Below are 24,242 nucleotides of genomic sequence, written 5' to 3' on the forward strand. Positions count from 1 at the left end.
TGTAGTATGTAGTCTAGGTGTACACACACTCAAAAGTCAAATTACAGCACATAAGGCGATAGGACTGCATACCTCTATTTTTGTACTCAGAAAAGTCAAGTCCTCCCAACTCATCAATCCTCCCATTTTCTTTGTCTTTACTTTTATCTTTATGAGAGTTCAACATCAATTGAATAAAATCTCGGAAATGACTCTAAAACAAGAGTAATTTGTTATTCTCGTGGGATTTTGTCTGATGCTCAGTCCGTTTCTGTGTGTGTTACATTTTAGAATTGTGTCGTTGTTCTCCTCTTACATTTGATGCGTTTCCCTTCGTTTTAGTTTGTTACCCCGATTTTGTTTTTTTGTTCATGGATTTATGAGTTTTGAACAGCGGTATACTACTGTTGCCTTTATTTATAGTATTGCTTTTGGTACATGACTCATACAGAAAACAATAACTCATTTGATAAGATGACGCAGATAAATTAGAAAAAAATGTTTATCTATTTTGTTTATTAAGTTCAGGTTTTTGCAAAGCACTGTGACACATAAATATTACAATTAAAATTTAAAGGAAGTTGTTTATACAATCAATGTTCAACACAAGTTCGTGCAAAAGTAAAGCATCAAACCAAAAGCGAACTATTGTGTTTCACTGTCTTGGTACATTGACACTTTGGAATCAATTCTAGTTACTTCCTTTAAGTTACAATGAGGGTCGGTTGAAAACAAAACTTTACAACAAAAAAGATGATTTCAGCTTTCCAATTGTGAACTTTCCATTTCTAAGTAGCAACATTCCAGCAGCACCTGCATAAGGGGTTCGTAAATTTTACGGACGTCATCACGAGTTGGTTGACCGTTATGGAATAACCGTTTCACAAATGATTTCGGATATGTTCCTAACGTCGTAACTACAATCCCCTCCCCTTTCATGAATGTGACTTACCGAATTAGACTATTTACCGGATTTGTTATCACATAAGCAACACGACGGGTGCCACATGTGGAGCAGGATCTGCTCACCCTTCCGGAGCACCTGATATCACCCCTAGTTTTTGATGGGGTTTGTGTTGTTTATTCTTTAGTTTACTATGTTGTGTCATGTGTACTATTGTTTGTCTGTTTCTCTTTTTCATTTTTAGCCTTGGCGTTGTCAGTTTGTTTTAGATTTATGAGTTTGGCTGTACATGTCCTTTTGGTATCTTTCGTCCCTCTTTTACCACTAAGATTGCATGACTGGTCTTACTTTTTGTGCCGCAAAAGAGCTAACATCAGGTTGCAATTGGAGTTTCAGAACTAAATCACAACTAAAACATGAATTATTAATGTTTTGAACATGATGTATAAACAACATGTAAGTCATATATTGTTCATTCGTATGTTTGTTTGATTTTTTAAGTCAGTTTTGTTGTATGTCTGTGATAACCGTTTAGGCTGCTGGGTCAACAATTTTGTAATATTTACCATAACATTTATATCAGTGGTTGAATGTTTACCCATATTGCAAAACAACGTAATATTAACTATCATACAAGTGTGATGTTTAGCTAGCTATAAAATCCGGTTTCAATCACTATTTTCTTCTGAAAGTGCCTGAATCAAGCAAGATTAGTTGTTTGCCAATCGAACCGTTGGTTGATATATTCTGACTATAACGCTTGATTTTATTCAGGTTTTACAGACGTCTTTTCCCCCTTTTTGAATTTACCTTGTAGTTCGGTATTTTTGTTAATATTTTTTTTAATATAAAAAAGCATAACATGATCCAGATATAAAGTTCACAATATATGAGAACAAAAAAATAAGGCCACACTTAAACATAGTTTTGTCTGCACAAAAACTATCCAAAGACCAGACATTTTCTTTTTTTTCTCTCTTTTTTTACGACAAAGATCTATTAAAGAGTAAAAGCTTTTAGTGTTCATGCCTATATAATTAGAGACAATCTTTTTCACATCAGAACGATGAAACAATTTGAGTAAGCCGCTATTTCCTGGTTTGGAAGGGTTAGGGCAAACACATATTATTGTGTTATTATAGCCTAACCTAAAGAACACTATTTATTCGAACCAAAATTCAATATATTGGTAGCGTACTCTTTAATTGCCACGTGGACTTTAATGGACGAAGCAATGTCACCACTGTTTCGGAGATTTACTTTATACTTACATTGGAGTTGGACTTTCTTTCTGCTACTAACTGTTGTACAATATTTCTGAAAAAATCCTCAGAACCCTCTCCGAATACTGGAGCCTTGAACAGAGTTCCCATCAGATTTTTCAAGAACGGAAAAATCACTGAAACATTGTATTATACATACTATATGCGTAACAGAATATTAGATTAAGTTATTCTATATCTCCATTGTAAATTGCGCTTAGAAAGAAAATGAAAATGGCGAATTAATATAAGTTAATCTTATAACACGTATTTCAAAGTAATAGAAACTTAAACCTCTATGTTCATTGTCATTTATTGCAAGATATCAGTGAAAAATCAACAAGGCATTAACCTACAGTTGTTAATTTTTGTCTGAGTCAGTTGGTGTTATCTGGAGAGTTGTTTTATTGGCAATCATGCTTCCTTTTCTTTTTTATAAGAACAATAATAGTCACTTGGGTTATGGTACGATGATACATCACTTACTAACTATCAGGAAATATGGCTTTACAACGGTGTCCGTGACTGTTAACTTTGCATTTTTAACAAACTCGTTGTCAGGTTCTTTTTGCGAGTTCACCTGAAGACCAAAGGCAGTGCTTGCAATGACATCCAATGTAAAACCACCAAAGACTCTGAAAAATATAAATAAAATGAGTACATCTGACACACAGGTTTTTGAAAAAATAGAAATACAATGTGAATAGCATACACATGAACAACACATTTTAAAAATAAATATAAAATGTGTATATATCTGACATATTACAATTATTGAACTTGCAGCTTTTATTTATTTAAAATAATTTCTATGAGTTCGGTTTTTAGTTTTTTAGTGTATACGGATCATTTGCATGTTACATGTTGCATTTCTAACTTCTCGTAGCAATTTAGTTGAAAGCTTTGTTAACATATTATATTAAAAGGTGGAGGCGACAAACAATTTAAATTGTACGACTTGTCATTTTGAATTACTGATTTAATCTTTAACAGGTAGGTGTCGCTATTATGGTCATTTTTAATTCCCACTTTGCTTTCTGTTAATGGTAACCAGTAGAGAAGAAAAAAAATCCCGTTAATGGTAACCAGTAGAGAAGAAAAAAAATCCCGTTAATGGTAACCAGTAGGGAAGGAAAAAAACGTTAATGGTAACCAGAAGAGAAGAAAACAAGAATGTGTCCCCAGTACACGAATGCCCCACTCGCACTATCATGTTCCATGTTCATTGGACCGTGACATTGGGGTAAAAACTCTAATTTGGCATTGAAATAAGAAAGATCATATCATAGGTAACATGTGTACCAAGTTTGAAGTCGATTGGACTTCAACTTCATCAAAAACTACCTTGACCAAAAACTTTAACCTGACGCGGAACAGACGGACGGACGGACGAACAGACGAATTGACGAACAGTCGAACGGACGCACAGACCAGAAAACATAATGCCCCCTCCTATCGTAGGTGGGGCATTAAAAGTAATAAGAATTTGGAGGCTTTCATGACATTCAAAATATTCACAAAAGACGAAAATTAATATAATTTCAAAAAAATAATTTGAATTGTTTTTTATGAGAATAGCTTTTTATTAACACTACTTGTTTGGCACTTCCGGAATAGTCTGTCATTTAACGATTCTAAACAGTTTTAGATCTGGACTAGAAAGGGAGAAGGTTTGGATCCATTAAAACGTTTAATCCCGCTGCAAATATTTGCACCTATCCTTAGTCAGGAATCTGATGTACAGTAGTTGTCGTTTTTTTATGTAATTTATACGTGTTTCTCGTTTCTCGTTTTTTTTACATAGATAAGACCGTTGGTTTTCCCGTTTGGATTGTTTACACTAGTAATTTTGGGGCCCTTTTAAGCGTGTTGTTCGGTGTGAGCCAATGCTCCGTGTTGAAGGCCGTACATTGACCTATAATGGTTTACTTTTTTTAAAATTGTTATTTGGATGTAGAGTTGTCTCATTGACACTCACACCACATCTTCCTATATCTATAAGGATTACAACTGTCCGAATCAACTAGGATAAATCAGTCCAAGTTGGTTCAAAAAAGAAATTCCCAGGGTAGAACAATTCGAAATGAAAAATAAATAAAAGCAGTTTTATGATCGTGATTACTGAATAGAAAAATAAATAATAGTTGTGTTTGCCATATTTGTTATTCGTTTATTATTTTACGTCTTTGGGTTTTCCATTACAAAATTGTACATTTTGTCATGCTCATTGGTTAGGGCCTTATGTTGACCTATAGTACATTTTTTTTACATCGTTCTGTGATCTGGTAGATAATTGTATCACTAACTGCAATCATACCACGTTTCCTTATTAAAATTGATATATCGGTGTCATATAAATAAAAAAAATCACACTCACTCTGTCATTTCTACGGTTTCATGTTGTTCTAATTTACCATTGATATTATTTACGAGATCATCACAGCATCGCAGTATCATTGGAAGCATCTGGTGATATAGAACAGAGAAAATATTTACCGAAAAAGTTTGATGGGATGGTTATAAAATAAATCTACAGAATCATAAATAGGCACTGTGTCATTCGTATTATTCTTAAATAACGTCAAGGCGTCAGCAATGTAGATCCAGTTTGCAAACTTATGTTTGATATTTTGTAGGCTTTGAATTTTGGTATTAAATCATGCATACGCAGTAATAAATCTATAAACAAACTTTTACAAGCGCAAGCATGACCAAATTAAATGGATGTTTGAAGACAGACAAGTTTTTTTGAAAAGCTATTACTTAAAGAATGGAAATGGGGAATGTGTCAAAGAGACAACAACCCGACCAAATGAAAAAACAACAGCAGAAGGTCACCAACAGGTCTTCAATGTAGCGAGAAATTCCCGCACCCGGAGGCGTCCTTCAGCTGGCCCCTAAACAAATATATACTAGTTCAGTGATAATGAACGCCATACTAATTTCCAAATTGTACACAAGAAACTAAAATTTAAATAATACAAGACTAGCAAAGGCCAGAGGCTCCTGACTTGGGACAGGCGCAAAAATGCGGCGGGGTTAAACATGTTTGTGAGATCTCAACCCTCCCCCTATACCTCTAACCAATGTAGAAAAGTAAAAGCATAACAATACGCACATTTAAAAAAATCAGTTCAAGAGAAGTCCGAGTCTGATGTCAGAAGATGTAACCAAAGAAAATAAACAAAATGACAATAATACATAAATAACAACAGACTACTAGCAGTTAACTGACATGCCAGCTCCAGACTTCAATTAAACTGACTGAAAGATTATGATTTCATCATATGAACATCAGGCACAATCCTTCCCGTAAAGGGTTTAGTATCATACCATCATGACATATATGAGAAGAACATAACCCGTGTCATGCCAACAACAGTTTTTAGAATAAATGTGTTTAGTTCCGACGCAATCAGTGACTCAATATTAACGCCAAAATATGCAATCTTTAATGACTTGACAACAGTGTCGTAATTATATCCCTTCTTAATAAGTCTATTCAAAAGTTTTGTAAGTTTATGAGGTGAATACTGACACCTTTGTGATTTATAAAGAATATTTCCATAAAAAATTGGATGTGAAGAACGTATAAGAAGTCTGTACACTCGTTAAGTTGTTGGAATAATCTGACGATAAAGTGTCACTAAGCTTCAATCATAAATCCCCTTAGTGTAACCAATTTCATCATAACATTTTACGATATTGAAAATAATTTCTATAAAAAAAATACATTAATTTTTCAATTTACTATAGATGCTTAAGGATAAAATAGTGTTTTTTTAAATATAGCCAAACTTACAGTTGAACCTGAGCTAGATCAAAGACCAGATCCGAAGATAAACAGCTCGGGGCTTTTTATAGCTGACTATGCGGTATGGGCTTTGCTCATTGTTGAAGGCCGTACGGTAACATATAGTTGTAAATGTTTGTGTCATTTTTTTTTTTTTTTGTGGATAGTTGTCTCATTTGCAAGCATACCACATCTTCTTTTTTACATATATACAAAAAAGAAGATGTGGTATGATTGCAAATGAGACAACTATCCACAAAAGATCATGTTTACTCAGGTAAATATGTGTATCATTGGCAATCGTATCACATAATATTATGCTCATATTTTATATGAAATCAAACATACATTCTTTAATTTTCCAGATGTAAACGTAGGTGTCATAGTACTTCTAATAAACTTCCAATGGTCATCTTCTGCAGCTGTTATCATACTGTCCAACAAATCATCAGTCTTTAAAATCAGCTGCAATGTACAATACACATTTAAGGCCAAAAACTAAAATATATGTTTCCTATTACATCTTTGAAAAAAATTGAATAGGTAGGTCGGGCATTTTTTTTTTAAATTTTACCATATTTTTTACATTGAGTCTATTGGAAGGACAGTCTGACTTTAATAGTGCTTCTTGAAAAATGACAAATAAAAAACTTCCAGGGTACGATATTTTTTGCTTAAATAATAGGGAGGGTATGATTATAGGAAACAGGAAACACATCTTTTTCTATTTAACCCAATAAACATAGTTAATAAATGTATCACCATTTAGACTTAAAATGGATTTGGGTATAGAGCTTAGTCTCAGATTCCGTAACTTTTAAATATTATTTATTTTTTGTGTATTATTCTGTTACTGTAAATTAATTAATACTTTTTGTAGACGTATACGTGCGCAAACAAACATTATTGTAGTTTTATTTAACAAACTTACGACTCGCGGCCGAAAGTGAACTAATCGTGTAGTCGGCTTTAGTATCCAACCACCAACCAAATTTTATTTTTAGACTTAACACAATTTACAACTCACCAATCGTCACATTTCGACTGATTCCGTACAGAAGCGGAGTCACCCGAGGATTGCCGATTGACAACTCACCACACGATTAGTAAATGTTTGATATTCTTTAATAAATATTTCCTTGATCAGATCTGTATCCGTCACTAATAGTGTAGGGATAGTTCCGTTATATATTCTGCAAAATAGAGTTATTCAATGTATGTACAATTATAATAGTTAGTTTTTAACGAATAAATAGTTTACATTTATCATTTCAGGGCTTTTAATAGCTGACTATGCGGTATGAGCTTTGCTCATTGTTAAAAGCCGTATGTTAACTTCTGTGTCAATTGGTCTCTTGCAATCATACCACATCTTCTTTTTTATAGCAGTGTTATATGAAATGAATATGAGAACATACAGCTGATAAGTATCTGCGTCGAAGAAAAACTTATCTTATACAAGTCCACGTTTACTATTCAGATGCAGGATTTTCACACGATGCAGAAGACCCATTGGTGGTCTTGGTTTGTTCTTTTTGTTCTTTTGGTCGTTTTGTTGTCACTGTCACATACATGAAGTCCTCATTTCCATTCACAATTGTAAGTGCATTTGTAAGACTGCGATTGATTTTGGAACATTTAATTACGAAATAAAAGAATTGTTGTCTGTTATGAAGAGTTTTCATAGTGATTGAACGTTAAACAGTTACATACTTTGCATTGAGATTTTTCAACCCGAAAAAATAGTTTTCATGGTTTTCTAGATGTATAAATATTCATTTTCATAAAGTCGATTTCTATTACTATTTTGTGCATTTACGCCAAGATGATGTTATATAAAATTGGAAACCCTGCATTTTTCGTGCATTTCAATTACATTTTGTAGATGCACCTTCTCGGTCTAACCTCAGAGATGTATCTTATTCTTTCAAGATGTATGTACTCTCACTTTATGTAATTAGCATGATCAAAATGTATTTATCTTTTTTTTACATGTACGTTTAATATAAACAGAACTCTATATTCGTATGTAAGTTCACAAAGTTAATTTATGCAAGTTTAGCATTACATTGATGTTTAAAAATAATCATGTGTAAATATAATGTTAAGCATATAATTTATACTATGTGTAAATACTAAAATAGCGTAACAATTATTTAAAGCACTACACAGTTAATTCTGCAAACACTGGTAATACATGTTTCGAAACGTACCCAACCACACTGCCATACTTTGGAACTAGGTCTTGGTCAGTTTTGGTTACTCCCTAAAATACAGCACAATATCATTAATACAGATTTATTTTTTTGAAATTAAGCTTTGTACAAGCTCATTATTAAGTTTTTCATAAAATGGAATGTAAAAGTATAATGATGATAAGAAATAAGATTTTGTAAACAAATATATATGATAAGTTGACATTGTGTACTTTTTGTACTTCTTTTTTTTATCTATAAAGTAATAGAGACTATAAACAGCGACTGCAGTAACAAATAGATAAAGGAAGATGTGAAACCCCCTTTCCTCATGGGTTTTGACCCCCTTTTTCAAAAATAGCTGTATCCGCCCTTGGGTATCACACCAGAATAATGACAGAAAAATCAAACCCTTAGTGGTCAAACATGTAGCACCTATTGATTCAATCTCTGGCACAGATTTCATATCCGTTCCATACATGCTTTGCAATACTGCACTTAATATGACTTCTTTGTTTTTTCCCATAAAAAGTATCTTAATTAAATAAACAGTAATGTAAATAAGAGATTGGGAACAAAAAAGTACGCAAAAAAGGGATGGCAGAGGTCATATTGAGTGTAGTATTACAAAGTATTGAAAGGAACGGATATGTGATCTCTGCGCCGGAGATTGCTATTGATTTACTACCTGTACATTACCTTTACTGCCAAGTCTTTAATGCTGCCAAGGATAGGGAATGGTATTGGTCCAGGAACTCCCAACCTTCTCCATAAAGTATGCTTCCATAATGTATATCTGGTGAAAACACTTTTTTTTGTTATAAGTGATTAAGATTTTAAAACAATGTTGACCGATGTATCTCAATTTTTGACACTTTTACATATTATGTCAGTTTGATTTGCTCACACATTGATGTCAATATAAAATATAAATATACGACTGGCATAGAAGTGAGAGGTTCAGCTAGCTATAAAACTAGGTTTAATCCGCATTTTTCTACATATGGAAACATTGTACCAAGTCGAGAATGTGATAGTTGTTTTTCAATAGTTTGATGTGTTTGTTTAAAATTTTGGTTTTGCTATTTGTTAAGTTTTTTTTTTTTTCATTTAAAAATCTTTCTTGACGTACGAGTTTTTTTGTGTTTTTACTTTTTACATATATGTCTCAATTGCCGGTGGAAAACTTGACACAATAAATTTAGGTTTAAAGGAAATATGAGAAAAAACAAGCAAAACATTATTTTGATGTAGTCACGAATTTTCTATAACGAAGATACCATAAATAATAACTTCTTAGATCTCCCCAATTATATCATTAAATTCATGTTGACATAAGAAATAATGTTTTCTGGGGTACGATCTCGACCGTTTTCAAGATATTTAAACATTCTCAATAGCAGATGCTCTTATCTTATCTGTCTTTCAACTCGCCTTGAAATGACAAACAGGAAAACATATTGCTGTGGTGTCTTCATATCATTATCCAAATATTAGAGCATTCTGATAAAGAAGACAGTCTGGATTACCCTTGGGGACTAACCCTGTATATCATTGGGGGTCAAACCCTGTTTATTATGGGCGGGGGGGGGGGGATGGTCATAACCCTGTATATTATTGGAAGGGGGAATAATATGTATATTAAATGTACTGTGGGCGACTAACCCTGTATATTATTCAACTTGTCTAAGTACGAAAAGATTGTACATAACTATCGTTTAGTGTCGGTCGGAGGTCTCAATAATTTGCTTATTTTAACATTAAAAAATGACAGGGTAGGTGATATATATTTGATTTGATTAACTGTTTTGTGTAATTTAAAAATGGTGCCATGGTCACAACTGAAGGCCCCGTGTCCATTTACTGTTCATAAATTATAGGCAACAAATACAAATTTCTCATAATATTCTATTAAAGAATACATGTAGCCCTCTTTCAGTTATCCCAAATTAAAAAGCAGAATAATAATAAGAATTCAAAAAATTTAAACCTCCTCTTACGATCCTTTATAATAAAAGATGAAACGGAAATGCTAATTTTAAATTGTTTGATCTGACATTTCATATTTCAACCTTTAATTGTCCTACAATTCATTTAGATACAGAGTGTGTTTTAGGGTTGGATTCCATCCCTTTGTATTTGACAACTAATGTTTTTGTATGAAAGCATAGTTATGGTTAGCACCTCCCCTTTTAAAATGGCAGATCCGCTTGACTTTAAATTATATAGTCACAGTTTATACATATATGTACGACAGGCCATACCTCATCTGTCACTATGTGTAATACTAAACTTTAGTGTAAATTAAAGTTTAATTTCCAGTATGCTAACTAAATCCATATTTGGCAATGTACATAATCCGGGTATCTTCCAAGTAACAAGCTTTCATACAAAAACATTAGTTGTCAAATACAAAGGGATTGAATCCAACCCTAAAACACACTCCTGGATCCGCAGCTGGAGGCTTTGTGCGCATATGTCGTGTCTCTTCTCTTCTCTTTTTTGTTTTAATTAGAGCGTGCGTTAAAGCTCAATTGTTTATTATTCCAAGCATATCAGAAATGTGATTGCCTAGTGTCAACAAATTAAACAAGCCCGTTATCCCCGTGGAGCTTACCATAAGTCTATACTAGCAAGTTAAATAATTTGAAAATTAAGGAGATTTTATGTTAAGGCACATGAGGAGATGGTAGATAATTATTCTTAATGTTGATAGGAAAATCAATTATTGATGATACATGTATCATTTTTACAATATAATACCCTCATTTCAAGTTGGCAGTCATCTTGAACATAATAATATATACTAGTCAACAAAAGAAACGATACACGACCTTGGAATAATATTTATCAAAAAGTATTAAATATAAAACAAAATGAGATACAATATTTTAAAAAGCTTTAATTTGCAATGAATGCACATATGATAATGAAAAGCAAAACCTGCCGGAAAATAATTTTGTTACCCTTTATTTAGTTTCACTTTACACTTTTTGTCTATGGTAATTAACTAATTGATAATCTATGCATTTTAACGATTTATTGTGGACCAAACATTACTTTATAAATAAACGAAGAAACTGTATGATTTAAAAAAAAAGACTTGATGGCTAACATTGTCTTTACCTTTTAAGGAGAGGTTGGCATCAATAGTTAGAACTTCTGTTTTTGGAACTGTCGTTTTATGTAAATTTTGTCCCCCAAAAAAATCGCTAAATGACGTCATGAAAGCAAAACTATTCTTTTTAACGGATTTATACTTCCATGGTCATTAAGCACTACTATACCTTCAATAATGGTCCTTTAAACGGAAAACTTCATCTTTAGTTTGAAAAAAGTCGTGTATCGTTCTTTTTGTTGACTAGTATATATCCCACCGGGCGTCAAGCAATTAACAACCAATAATTAATCAACCCCAATGCCAGTCGAGATTCCCTTATTGTCATTTTGAGTTTTACATACTTAGAATTTACGTTAGACTTCCCCTTCGTTTGTAATGTTATTTTTGTGATAACAAGTCCGAACAATACAAAGATCTCAGGGATTAAATATTTAACATTAACAATTGAAAATCTGACTTGTTTGTATACAAAATGATTAAGAAAAACTTACAAATATAGTGTAAGAATGAACAGTAGAATCGTGAATATCCATGAAGGTATATCTACCAGACCCAAAACTTCCATGTCTACAGCGTTATAAATAAATCAGTATTCGTCAAAAACGACCCAGGATTTAATACCTAGTGAAATAAGTATGTTGACTCAAAAAAAGGTTAAAATATAGGTCGCTCAATTATACGTGTGTCCTAGATCGCAACTTTATTTATTGATTTCATCATCCGTAACTTGACATGTCTAGAAAAGTTTACAAATGAGACCTTGTTACTTGGAAGATACCCGGATTATGTACATTGCCAAATATGGATTTAGTTAGCGTACTGGAAATTAAACTTTAATTTACACTAAAGTTTAGTATTACACATAGTGACAGATGAGGTATGGCCTGTCGTACATATATGTATAAACTGTGACTATATAATTTAAAGTCAAGCGGATCTGCCATTTTAAAAGGGGATGTGCTAACCATAACTATGCTTTCATACAAAAACATTAGTTGTCAAATACAAAGGGATGGAATCCAACCCTAAAACACACTCCTGGATCCGCAGCTGGAGGCTTTGTACGCATATGTCGTGTCTCCTCTCTTCTCTTTTTTGTTTTAATTAGAGCGTGCATTAACGCTCAATTGTTTATTATTCCAAGCATATACATTTGACAAATGCTCTGTTTCTGATAAGCAAATTCATTTATTCTTTTTTCTTGTTGCACTCCAGATGATCTTTTTATGAAATACATAATAAATTAATTTGGCGCGTAAGCAACACGTGATCTCCTCACCTTTTAAAATACTTGATGATTTGTTTTTATAGATTAGTGACCATACGATCGTTTTTAGGAAATGACGGAGTGGCAACCATTGTCAAAAAGAAACTACTTTGATCTTCTGCTGCATTTGAAACACTGCAATTGATGAACAAGAATCGAATTATTGTGCCTTTTATTTTTGTTATGCGTACATATGAATGAAGAGCAAGGGGTGGATTTCATGCCAAATCAAATAAACACTTAACATAGTAGTGTTAGGGAGACAATTACCACCCCATTCAGGGGCGGATCCAGCCATTTTAAAAAGGGGGGTTTCCTAACACAGGACAAAAAAAGGGGGGTTTCCAACTACTACATGTCGTCATTCAGATGCATTGATCGTCCAAAAAAAGGGGGGGTTTCAACCCCCGGAACCCCCCCTCTGGATCCGCGCCTGCCATTATAACATTTCACGTAATCGATAATACTGATGTTGCAATTCCCCAGGGAAAGTTGACTTAAGGCGGGGTTGGTTGTTTTGTATAGAGTTATCTCCCTGTAGTGTTAGGTACCACCTTTAGACGGGGTTGGCTGTTTTATATAGAGTTATTTGATATTGATGATATCAATCGTTTATATTATTTGACTTTTTACTCTGAGTCAAAAGTGTTTCTAATAAAGATTTACACAGAAACACGTGTTTTTCACATGGATAGTGTTAGGTACCACCTTAAGACGGGGTTGGTTGTCTTGTATAGAGTTACCTCCCGGTAGTGTTAGGTACCACCTTAAGATGGGGTTGGCTGCTTTGTATAGAGATATCTCCCTGTAGTGTTAGATACCACCTTAAGACGGGGTTGGCTGTTTTGTATAGAGTTATCTCCCTGTAGTGTTAGGTACCACCTTTAGACGGGGTTGGCTGTTTTATATAGAGTTATTTGATATTGATGATATCAATCGTTTATATTATTTGACTTTTTACTCTGAGTCAAAAGTGTTTCTAATAAAGATTTACACAGAAACACGTGTTTTTCACATGGATCTGGGCTGATCCAATCGTAGTACTAATTTATCATATTAGAATATACCATGTATAAACAATCAGTCCGTTCGTAAAAAATCTAAAGTAGTTTTATGCATGTTTTGGCGGTTTTTTCTCTACACTAAGTAAACTATCGTACTTTCTTCATTTTAACCTAAATTACGGTACTTGATAACCAATTGCAAAATTGGAATTGAATAATGTATAATTCTCAAGCTTTGGGACAGTGATAAAAACCTATTTTTTAAACTGTTTTACGGATTATTCTCAAACAGACAACTCATAAAGGAAAAATCACACACTCTTTTGACTCGTACACTTCACATACACACTCAGTCCTAATAAAAAAGATAGCCGTTCTCCCTTATATGATTTGAAAACCATTTAAAAAAAACACACGGAATCCTAAAAAATATGGAAAAGTATACGCAAACCTTCACTGCAAACTTGTTTATGTCATAAACTTTGACTGCATTCTCAGGCTGTCAAACCTTAAACTTAGACGTTTGTTTTCAAATGACAGCTTGTCAACCTTTTCCGATAGAAGATAAACAACCATGGCGTTGTCAGTTTATTTTAGATTTATGAGTTTTACTGTCCCTTTAGTAACTTTCGTCCCTCTTTTTTAACAAGTCGACATGTTAATATCGGAAATTAGAACATCTGAATTATCATCAAAGGTGTTTTTTTTAGATTTTAATCAAACTCAGTGTATCATCTTTAAAAAGAAAAAAAGAGGGTAAAGATCCACAAAGAAAATATCTGATGTGCTCACAGCAGCTAAATACAGACTAGTTAAGACAATCAAAAACCATAAAGAAACACTTTATTCAAAGCCTACCACTGACGATTTTTTTAATGGAATTAGAAACTATAAATAACGATACAGCATGCTGCAAATTAGAATGATTTATTCTAAATATCGCCGTGCTTTGAATTAATATCTTCAATATTTGTTTAGCCTTGAAAATTTAAGACAAATATAGTACGTACATATAATCCTGTTAAATTTTGAAGGGAAAACCATCATTATCTTCATTTACGTTTTAATTCTCAAAGGTGATTGAGATTTAATGTAGCTTATCATTGCGGTGATCAAGTTTTGTCATTATAAAAGACAAATTTTGAATGGTTTCTTTTTACTTATATGTATAGTTTCACAGATATGCTCGTTAAAGATACCCTAAAATGCATTTTGAAATTTAATTTGATTTATATCGTTAGATATAAGACACAAACACAAAGTTTTCTTCTTTATCAATAGTTTAATGTCATTGCGTTCTAAACACAGTAGGTTTAACTTCAAAATCTAGCTAATGTAAAATAGAAATAAAACCTAAAACATGTCGTTTAACCTGTAAATTTTAATCTTCCTTGGTTGTAAAATCTAATTCAAGGTATAAAGAGAAAGAATCGATTTATGTGTATGTTATGAAAACGTCTGTTGTAATGTTTTCTTTAGATCACGAAAGACAATTTGATTTTGTCCTTTATGTATAAAACAAAATGAGGTGATGTGATATGATTACCAATGAAACATTAATATATTATAAATCAGCAAAACCCGTTATCTTATAGTCGGCTTAAAAAGACCAGACATACTAAGATTTGAAACCATTCAATAAAAAAGATTAAAAAAAACAACGTTCTTTTCATGACCAAACTATAATGATATACATCAACCAATGAAAGGCTTCAGTTTGGAATCTGAAGCAAGTGTCATACAAGTGAGAGGTTTTAAATTAGCTAGCTTTAAAACCATGTTCAATCCACCATTTTCTGCATGAGAAAATGCCTGTACCTGGTAAGGAATACGACAGTTGTTATCTATTCGTTTGATGTGTTTGAACATTTGATTTTGCCACTTGAATAGAGACTTTCCTTTTTGAATTTTCCTTGGAGTTCAGTATTTTTGTAATTTTACTTTTTGTTTATTTCCTTTCTTTTCGTATATATTTATTCAAAAGCACCTGAGATTACCCACAGTTTTTGGTGAGGTTCGTCTAGATTAGATCTTTTTTTCTATATGTTGCGTTTTGTGTACTATTTTTTGTCTCTTTTTGTTAGCCATTGCGTTGTCATTTTATTTTAGATTTATGAGTATGAATGTCCCTCTGCTATTTTTTCGCCCCTCTTTCATGAAGGATATTTATAAACTACACAAAATACAGCCCTCCCGTTTGCTCTACATTGAAGGTGATTTTGAAATACAATATATAATAACTTCTCTTTGAAAAAACATATGGACACGGCTTAACTAAAAAAAATAACAACCACTTTATTTTTAGAATTAACCATAAAAAGGTTTGAAAAAAATAGTAATTGTTCTATGACACATACAAATGAGACATAACATATAAAAAGCAATACTATGTGGTAGGCTAAATGCAAGAGACCGCTATCAGTTTGTGCACTTTATGTGTATTTTGAAAATATCTATGCTCATGATTGTTCTGAGGGTAGAATTATTTTGAAGATTAAACTTATCAGTAGAAAAATTATCCTAATCTAGTTTTTAAACCTCGATTCAACATTCATGTAGTATATCCTTACACCAATATTGTTACAGACACTGCTAAAAAAAATTTAGAAAATAAAGGCAACAGTTGTATACCGCTGTTCAATAGTCATAAATCGATTAAGCAAAGACTTATCCGGGTCTCTAACAAAAAACCGAGAGAAACACATCAACTATAGAAAGAAAGAAACAAACAACATTAACACTGAACTGTAAAAAAATCATCAAATAACAGATGGAAATAGTGTTATCCTGCTGGTTTGTGATGCCAATAATAAATATGTTGAACTTTGTCAAATGAGCTTTGAATATATTTATCAGAGATTAAATATATAAGCTAGACATTGCTTTCGAAGATTGCCATTTGAGGATATATTTTACACTAGTAATTTTGGGGCCCTTTATAGCTTGTTGTTCGGTGTGAGCCAAGGCTCCGTGTTGAAGACCGTACTTTAACCTATGATGGTTTAATTTTTAAATTGTTATTTGGATGGAGAGTTGTCTCATTGGCACTCACACCACATCTTCCTATATCTATTTGATAAAAGTTTAAACAGATCAGGCCGTTGAATTTCTCGTTTTGATTGTTTCACATTTTATCATGGCAACGTCATTACCTCCTCTGTAACTATATCTTATGCCCTTAAGAGGTCTACTTTTACATGATAACTTAACGATCTCCACTACCAATTAGGTTTCCCACGGTTGGTTTGATATAGTCATAAGCGGCATGGAAAATATATATCGTTAAAACAAATCATTACTCATTGTTTTCTCTCTCTCTCTTTTTCTCCCCTCTCTCTCTCTCTCTCTCTCTCTCTCTCTCTCTCTCTCTCTCGCTCTCTCTCCGTTTTTGTCCTTCTGTACTGATTCAGCGTTAAAAAAAAATATTTCTATGAGCACCTTTTACAAAACCTGTATTGATCTTCTAAAAGAGCGGCGAAAGATACCAGAGGGACGTTCAAACTCATAGATAAAAAATAAACTAACAACGCCATGGCTAAAAAAGGAAAATAAACAAACAAACAAATAATTGTACACAATACACAACATAGAAAACTAAAGACGAAGCAACATAGCTTATTATATGGTATTTGTTTGCTCATTATTAAACACCATACAGTGCCCTATAGTTGTTAACATCTTGTGCATGATGTATTAACACACACACTCTAGTCACAATCTCGTTATATCCGATGTCTTCTTTCCACGTAGGCATTCCTATTATAGTGCAACGCTCTAAACACTGAATTGTAAAATAAATCATTAGATAAGAGATGAAAATAGTGTTATCCTGCTGGTTTGTGATGCCAATAATAAATATGTTGAACTTTGTCAAATGAGCTTTGAATATATTTATCAGAGATTAAATATTTAAGCTAGACATTGCTATCGAACATTGCCATTTGAGGATATATAAGCATTTGATAAAAGTTAAAACAGATCAGGCCGTTGATTTTTTCGTTTTGATTGTTTCACATTGTTTCATCATCCAGGTGTCTTTAAGGTGGTACCTAACACTACAGAGAGATAACACTGTAAAGTCAGCTAAACGTTTTAATTACGTTGTGTTGTGAAGGATATATTAAGCTTCTTAGTGATCAAAATTGGTGTTTGTCAAAATGCTATATAACCAGTGTTATTTTTCTGATAAAATGGTTGGTTCAAAATTCTTGAAATTTTTATATTTTTGTTTAAGGGTCAAAGTAAATACTTTGTAAAAAAATTATGAAAATTAAACGAGCCAAATTAATTTTAGTGAAAGTGTTGAGTACCACCTTAATAGCTTATTATATGAAATAAGTTTGCTCATTATTAAAGACCGTTCAGTGACCTAGCTATAGTTATTTACATCTTGTGCATGATGTATTAATACACACACACGTCTAGTCACATTCAATCTCGTTATATCCGATGTCTTCTTTCCGCGTAGGCATTGTTATTATAGTGCAACGCTCTCTTTACGCCTAATTACAAATGCCACAACCTTTGAAAGGTCTACTTCTACATGATAATTAAACAATCTCGACTACCAATTAGGTTTCACATGGTTGGTTTGATATATTTATAAGCGGCATGGAAAATGGCTTCCTTTTTGGCAGTTTTCCAATTGTCTTCGGTAACAATTCTGCCATTCAGGAACTTTCCTACAATATTGTATTTATATTTCAAGCTTGTCTTGACATAAGGGAAAGTATGAACTTCAAATTGCTATCACGTTGTGTTCGCTGTCGTCTGTACTCATTCAACGTCTTAAGTTACGAAGACGAATATACAAACAATAGATGGAGAGGAACTTCGAACACGAAATACTCTACATTTTATAAGGTAAACATAATATATAAGTTATGAATTGTCGTCTAGTTTTTACTGTTAGAGGATTGACCTGGTTGAAGATTCACATTGATCCGTGTGTGTGACTTAGACCTTTTGGAGTGTCGAATTGCTCTCATTCTGAATAAACATGATATATTTGCCATATGGAGGTGAACAAATCAATTAGTTGAATTATAACATATACAAAACATCTTAATTGCATACATATAGATAAAACATAAGGTAGATTTAAAAAAAGTATTCCCTATATGAACTTAATCTTTGTATATATCTTCAAAAAAAAATCATTACTAATTTTCTCTCTCTTTCTCTCTCTCTCTCTCTCTCTCTCTCTCTCTCAATTTTTGTTCTTCTGTACTCATTCAGAGTCTTAAAAAATATGATATGTCTATGAGCACCTTTTACAAACCAGTATTGATCTTCTAAAAGAGCGGCGTAAGATACCAGAGGGACGTTCAAACTAATAGATAAAAATTAAAGTGACAACGCCATGGCTAAAAATGGAAAATAAACAAACAGATAGACAAATAAGAGTACACAATACACAACATAGAAACATAAAGACGAAGCAACACGAATCCAACCAGAAACTGGGGGTATTATCGGCTGTTTCGAAAGGGTGAGCAGATCCTGCCATGTATATGACAACCGTCGTGTTTTTCGTGTTTTAAGTGGTAAGTCTATTTTCATATAAAGGGTCAAGAAAAATAATTAAAACAAAACAAGGGACAATTCGCATTCAGTTATGGCATAATTGAGTCGAGGAAAAAAGAGAACGACATAGAGGCAACAAAAGGATCACATCGGTGGTTTTTTGTCAAACACATAAATACACATCAACTATAGTAAGAAAAAAGGAACAACATAAACACTGAACTGTAAAATAAATCTTTAAATAAGAGATGGAAATAGTGTTGTCCTGCTAGTTTGTGATGCCAATGATAGATGTGTTGAACTTTGTTAAAGGAGCTTTGAATATATTTATTTGAGATTAAATATGTAGGCTAGACATTGCTTTCGAACATTGCCATTTGAGGATATATAAGCATTTGATAAAAGTTTAAACAGATCAGGCCGTTGATTTTCTCGTTTTGATTGTTTCACCATTTTATCATGGAGGTGTCTTTAATAGCTTATTATATGGTATTTGTTTGCTCATTTTTAAACACCGTACAGTGCCCTATAGTTGTTTACATCTTGTGCATGATGTATTAATACACACACATGTCTAGTCACAATCTCGTTATATCCGATGTCTTCTTTTCGCGTAGGCATTGCTTTTATAGTGCAACGCTCTCTTTACGCTTAATTACAAATGCCACAACCTTTGAAAGGTCTACTTCTACATGTTCTACATGATAATTTAACAATCTCGACTACCAATTGAATGTCACATGGTTGATTTGATATATTTATAAGGCGCATGAAAAATTGCTTCCTTTTTGGCAGTTTTCCAATTGTCTTCGGTAACAATTCTGCCATTCAGGAACTTTCCTACAATATTGTATTAATATTTCAAGCTTGTCTTGACATAAGGGAAAGTATGAACTTTAAATTGCTATCAAACTTAGTTCGCTGTCGTCTGTACTCATTTAGCGTCTTAAATTACGAAGACGAATATACAAACAATAGATGGAGAGGAACTTCGAACACGAAATACTCTACATTTTATAAGATAAACATAATATATAAGTTATGAATTGTCGTCTAGTTTTTACTGTTAGAGGATTGACCTGGTTGAAGATTCACATTGATCCGTGTGTGTGACTTAGACCTTTTGGAGTGTCGAATTGCTCTCATTCTGAATAAACATGATGTATTTGCCATATGGAGGTGAACAAATCAATTAGTTGAATTATAACATATACAAAACATCTTAATTGCATACATATAGATAAAACATAAGGTAGATTTAAAAAAAGTATTCCCTATATGAACTTAATCTTTGTATATATCTTCAAAAAAAAATCATTACTAATTTTCTCTCTCTTTCTCTCTCTCTCTCTCTCTCTCAATTTTTGTTCTTCTGTACTCATTCAGAGTCTTAAAAAATATGATATGTCTATGAGCACCTTTTACAAACCAGTATTGATCTTCTAAAAGAGCGGCGAAAGATACCAGAGGGACGTTCAAACTAATAGATAAAAATTAAAGTGACAACGCCATGGCTAAAAATGGAAAATAAACAAACAGATAGACAAATAAGAGTACACAATACACAACATAGAAACCAAAAGACGAAGCAACACGAATCCAACCAGAAACTGGGGGTATTATCGGCTGTTTCGAAAGGGTGAGCAGATCCTGCCATGTATATGGCAACCGTCGTGTTTTTCGTGTTTTAAGTGGTAAGTCTATTTTCATATAAAGGGTCAAGAAAAATAATTAAAAAAAAAAACAAGGGACAATTCGCATTCAGTTATGGCATAATTGAGTCGAGGAAAAAAGAGAACGACATAGAGGCAACAAAAGGATCACATCGGTGGTTTTTTGTCAAACACATAAATACACATCAACTATAGTAAGAAAAAAGGAACAACATAAACACTGAACTGTAAAATAAATCTTTAAATAAGAGATGGAAATAGTGTTGTCCTGCTAGTTTGTGATGCCAATGATAGATGTGTTGAACTTTGTTAAAGGAGCTTTGAATATATTTATTTGAGATTAAATATGTAGGCTAGACATTGCTTTCGAACATTGCCATTTGAGGATATATAAGCATTTGATAAAAGTTTAAACAGATCAGGCCGTTGATTTTCTCGTTTTGATTGTTTCACCATTTTATCATGGAGGTGTCTTTAATAGCTTATTATATGGTATTTGTTTGCTCATTTTTAAACACCGTACAGTGCCCTATAGTTGTTTACATCTTGTGCATGATGTATTAATACACACACATGTCTAGTCACAATCTCGTTATATCCGATGTCTTCTTTTCGCGTAGGCATTGCTTTTATAGTGCAACGCTCTCTTTACGCTTAATTACAAATGCCACAACCTTTGAAAGGTCTACTTCTACATGTTCTACATGATAATTTAACAATCTCGACTACCAATTGAATGTCACATGGTTGATTTGATATATTTATAAGGCGCATGAAAAATTGCTTCCTTTTTGGCAGTTTTCCAATTGTCTTCGGTAACAATTCTGCCATTCAGGAACTTTCCTACAATATTGTATTAATATTTCAAGCTTGTCTTGACATAAGGGAAAGTATGAACTTTAAATTGCTATCAAACTTAGTTCGCTGTCGTCTGTACTCATTTAGCGTCTTAAATTACGAAGACGAATATACAAACAATAGATGGAGAGGAACTTCGAACACGAAATACTCTACATTTTATAAGGTAAACATAATATATAAGTTATGAATTGTCGTCTAGTTTTTACTGTTAGAGGATTGACCTGGTTGAAGATTCACATTGATCCGTGTGTGTGACTTAGACCTTTTGGAGTGTCGAATTGCTCTCATTCTGAATAAACATGATGTATTTGCCATATGGAGGTGAACAAATCAATTAGTTGAATTATAACATATACAAAACATCTTAATTGCATACATATAGATAAAACATAAGGTAGATTTAAAAAAAGTATTCCCTATATGAACTTAATCTTTGTATATATCTTCAAAAAAAAATCATTACTAATTTTCTCTCTCTTTCTCTCTCTCTCTCTCTCTCTCAATTTTTGTTCTTCTGTACTCATTCAGAGTCTTAAAAAATATGATATGTCTATGAGCACCTTTTACAAACCAGTATTGATCTTCTAAAAGAGCGGCGAAAGATACCAGAGGGACGTTCAAACTAATAGATAAAAATTAAAGTGACAACGCCATGGCTAAAAATGGAAAATAAACAAACAGATAGACAAATAAGAGTACACAATACACAACATAGAAACCAAAAGACGAAGCAACACGAATCCAACCAGAAACTGGGGGTATTATCGGCTGTTTCGAAAGGGTGAGCAGATCCTGCCATGTATATGGCAACCGTCGTGTTTTTCGTGTTTTAAGTGGTAAGTCTATTTTCATATAAAGGGTCAAGAAAAATAATTAAAAAAAAAAACAAGGGACAATTCGCATTCAGTTATGGCATAATTGAGTCGAGGAAAAAAGAGAACGACATAGAGGCAACAAAAGGATCACATCGGTGGTTTTTTGTCAAACACATAAATACACATCAACTATAGTAAGAAAAAAGGAACAACATAAACACTGAACTGTAAAATAAATCTTTAAATAAGAGATGGAAATAGTGTTGTCCTGCTAGTTTGTGATGCCAATGATAGATGTGTTGAACTTTGTTAAAGGAGCTTTGAATATATTTATTTGAGATTAAATATGTAGGCTAGACATTGCTTTCGAACATTGCCATTTGAGGATATATAAGCATTTGATAAAAGTTTAAACAGATCAGGCCGTTGATTTTCTCGTTTTGATTGTTTCACCATTTTATCATGGAGGTGTCTTTAATAGCTTATTATATGGTATTTGTTTGCTCATTTTTAAACACCGTACAGTGCCCTATAGTTGTTTACATCTTGTGCATGATGTATTAATACACACACATGTCTAGTCACAATCTCGTTATATCCGATGTCTTCTTTTCGCGTAGGCATTGCTTTTATAGTGCAACGCTCTCTTTACGCTTAATTACAAATGCCACAACCTTTGAAAGGTCTACTTCTACATGTTCTACATGATAATTTAACAATCTCGACTACCAATTGAATGTCACATGGTTGATTTGATATATTTATAAGGCGCATGAAAAATTGCTTCCTTTTTGGCAGTTTTCCAATTGTCTTCGGTAACAATTCTGCCATTCAGGAACTTTCCTACAATATTGTATTAATATTTCAAGCTTGTCTTGACATAAGGGAAAGTATGAACTTTAAATTGCTATCAAACTTAGTTCGCTGTCGTCTGTACTCATTTAGCGTCTTAAATTACGAAGACGAATATACAAACAATAGATGGAGAGGAACTTCGAACACGAAATACTCTACATTTTATAAGGTAAACATAATATATAAGTTATGAATTGTCGTCTAGTTTTTACTGTTAGAGGATTGACCTGGTTGAAGATTCACATTGATCCGTGTGTGTGACTTAGACCTTTTGGAGTGTCGAATTGCTCTCATTCTGAATAAACATGATGTATTTGCCATATGGAGGTGAACAAATCAATTAGTTGAATTATAACATATACAAAACATCTTAATTGCATACATATAGATAAAACATAAGGTAGATTTAAAAAAAGTATTCCCTATATGAACTTAATCTTTGTATATATCTTCAAAAAAAAATCATTACTAATTTTCTCTCTCTTTCTCTCTCTCTCTCTCTCTCAATTTTTGTTCTTCTGTACTCATTCAGAGTCTTAAAAAATATGATATGTCTATGAGCACCTTTTACAAACCAGTATTGATCTTCTAAAAGAGCGGCGAAAGATACCAGAGGGACGTTCAAACTAATAGATAAAAATTAAAGTGACAACGCCATGGCTAAAAATGGAAAATAAACAAACAGATAGACAAATAAGAGTACACAATACACAACATAGAAACCAAAAGACGAAGCAACACGAATCCAACCAGAAACTGGGGGTATTATCGGCTGTTTCGAAAGGGTGAGCAGATCCTGCCATGTATATGGCAACCGTCGTGTTTTTCGTGTTTTAAGTGGTAAGTCTATTTTCATATAAAGGGTCAAGAAAAATAATTAAAAAAAAAACAAGGGACAATTCGCATTCAGTTATGGCATAATTGAGTCGAGGAAAAAAGAGAACGACATAGAGGCAACAAAAGGATCACATCGGTGGTTTTTTGTCA

General features: G+C 32.9%; 1 protein-coding gene across 2 annotated transcripts in view; it reads right to left on the minus strand.

Moving 5' to 3' along the window:
• Window positions 1–24,242, minus strand: part of LOC134692672 (cytochrome P450 3A24-like) — a 75,920-nt gene that overhangs the window by 27,199 nt on the left and 24,479 nt on the right. Inside the window, exons 2-10 of one of the 2 annotated variants that reach the window (XM_063553141.1) lie at window positions 11,746–11,863; window positions 8,833–8,929; window positions 8,152–8,204; window positions 7,035–7,131; window positions 6,287–6,403; window positions 4,523–4,611; window positions 2,632–2,780; window positions 2,155–2,282; window positions 73–193 (exon numbers count right to left, since the gene is read on the minus strand). In XM_063553141.1, the coding sequence (XP_063409211.1) occupies window positions 73–193; window positions 2,155–2,282; window positions 2,632–2,780; window positions 4,523–4,611; window positions 6,287–6,403; window positions 7,035–7,131; window positions 8,152–8,204; window positions 8,833–8,929; window positions 11,746–11,819 (925 nt within the window). In that variant the 5' untranslated portion in view covers window positions 11,820–11,863. Of the gene's footprint in view, window positions 1–72; window positions 194–2,154; window positions 2,283–2,631; window positions 2,781–4,522; window positions 4,612–6,286; window positions 6,404–7,034; window positions 7,132–8,151; window positions 8,205–8,832; window positions 8,930–11,745; window positions 11,927–24,242 lie in introns of those variants that run through there. The other variant, XM_063553140.1, reaches the window with a different exon arrangement.

This window comes from Mytilus trossulus, chromosome 12 (assembly GCF_036588685.1).
Source record: "Mytilus trossulus isolate FHL-02 chromosome 12, PNRI_Mtr1.1.1.hap1, whole genome shotgun sequence".
Classification (NCBI taxonomy): domain Eukaryota; kingdom Metazoa; phylum Mollusca; class Bivalvia; order Mytilida; family Mytilidae; genus Mytilus; species Mytilus trossulus.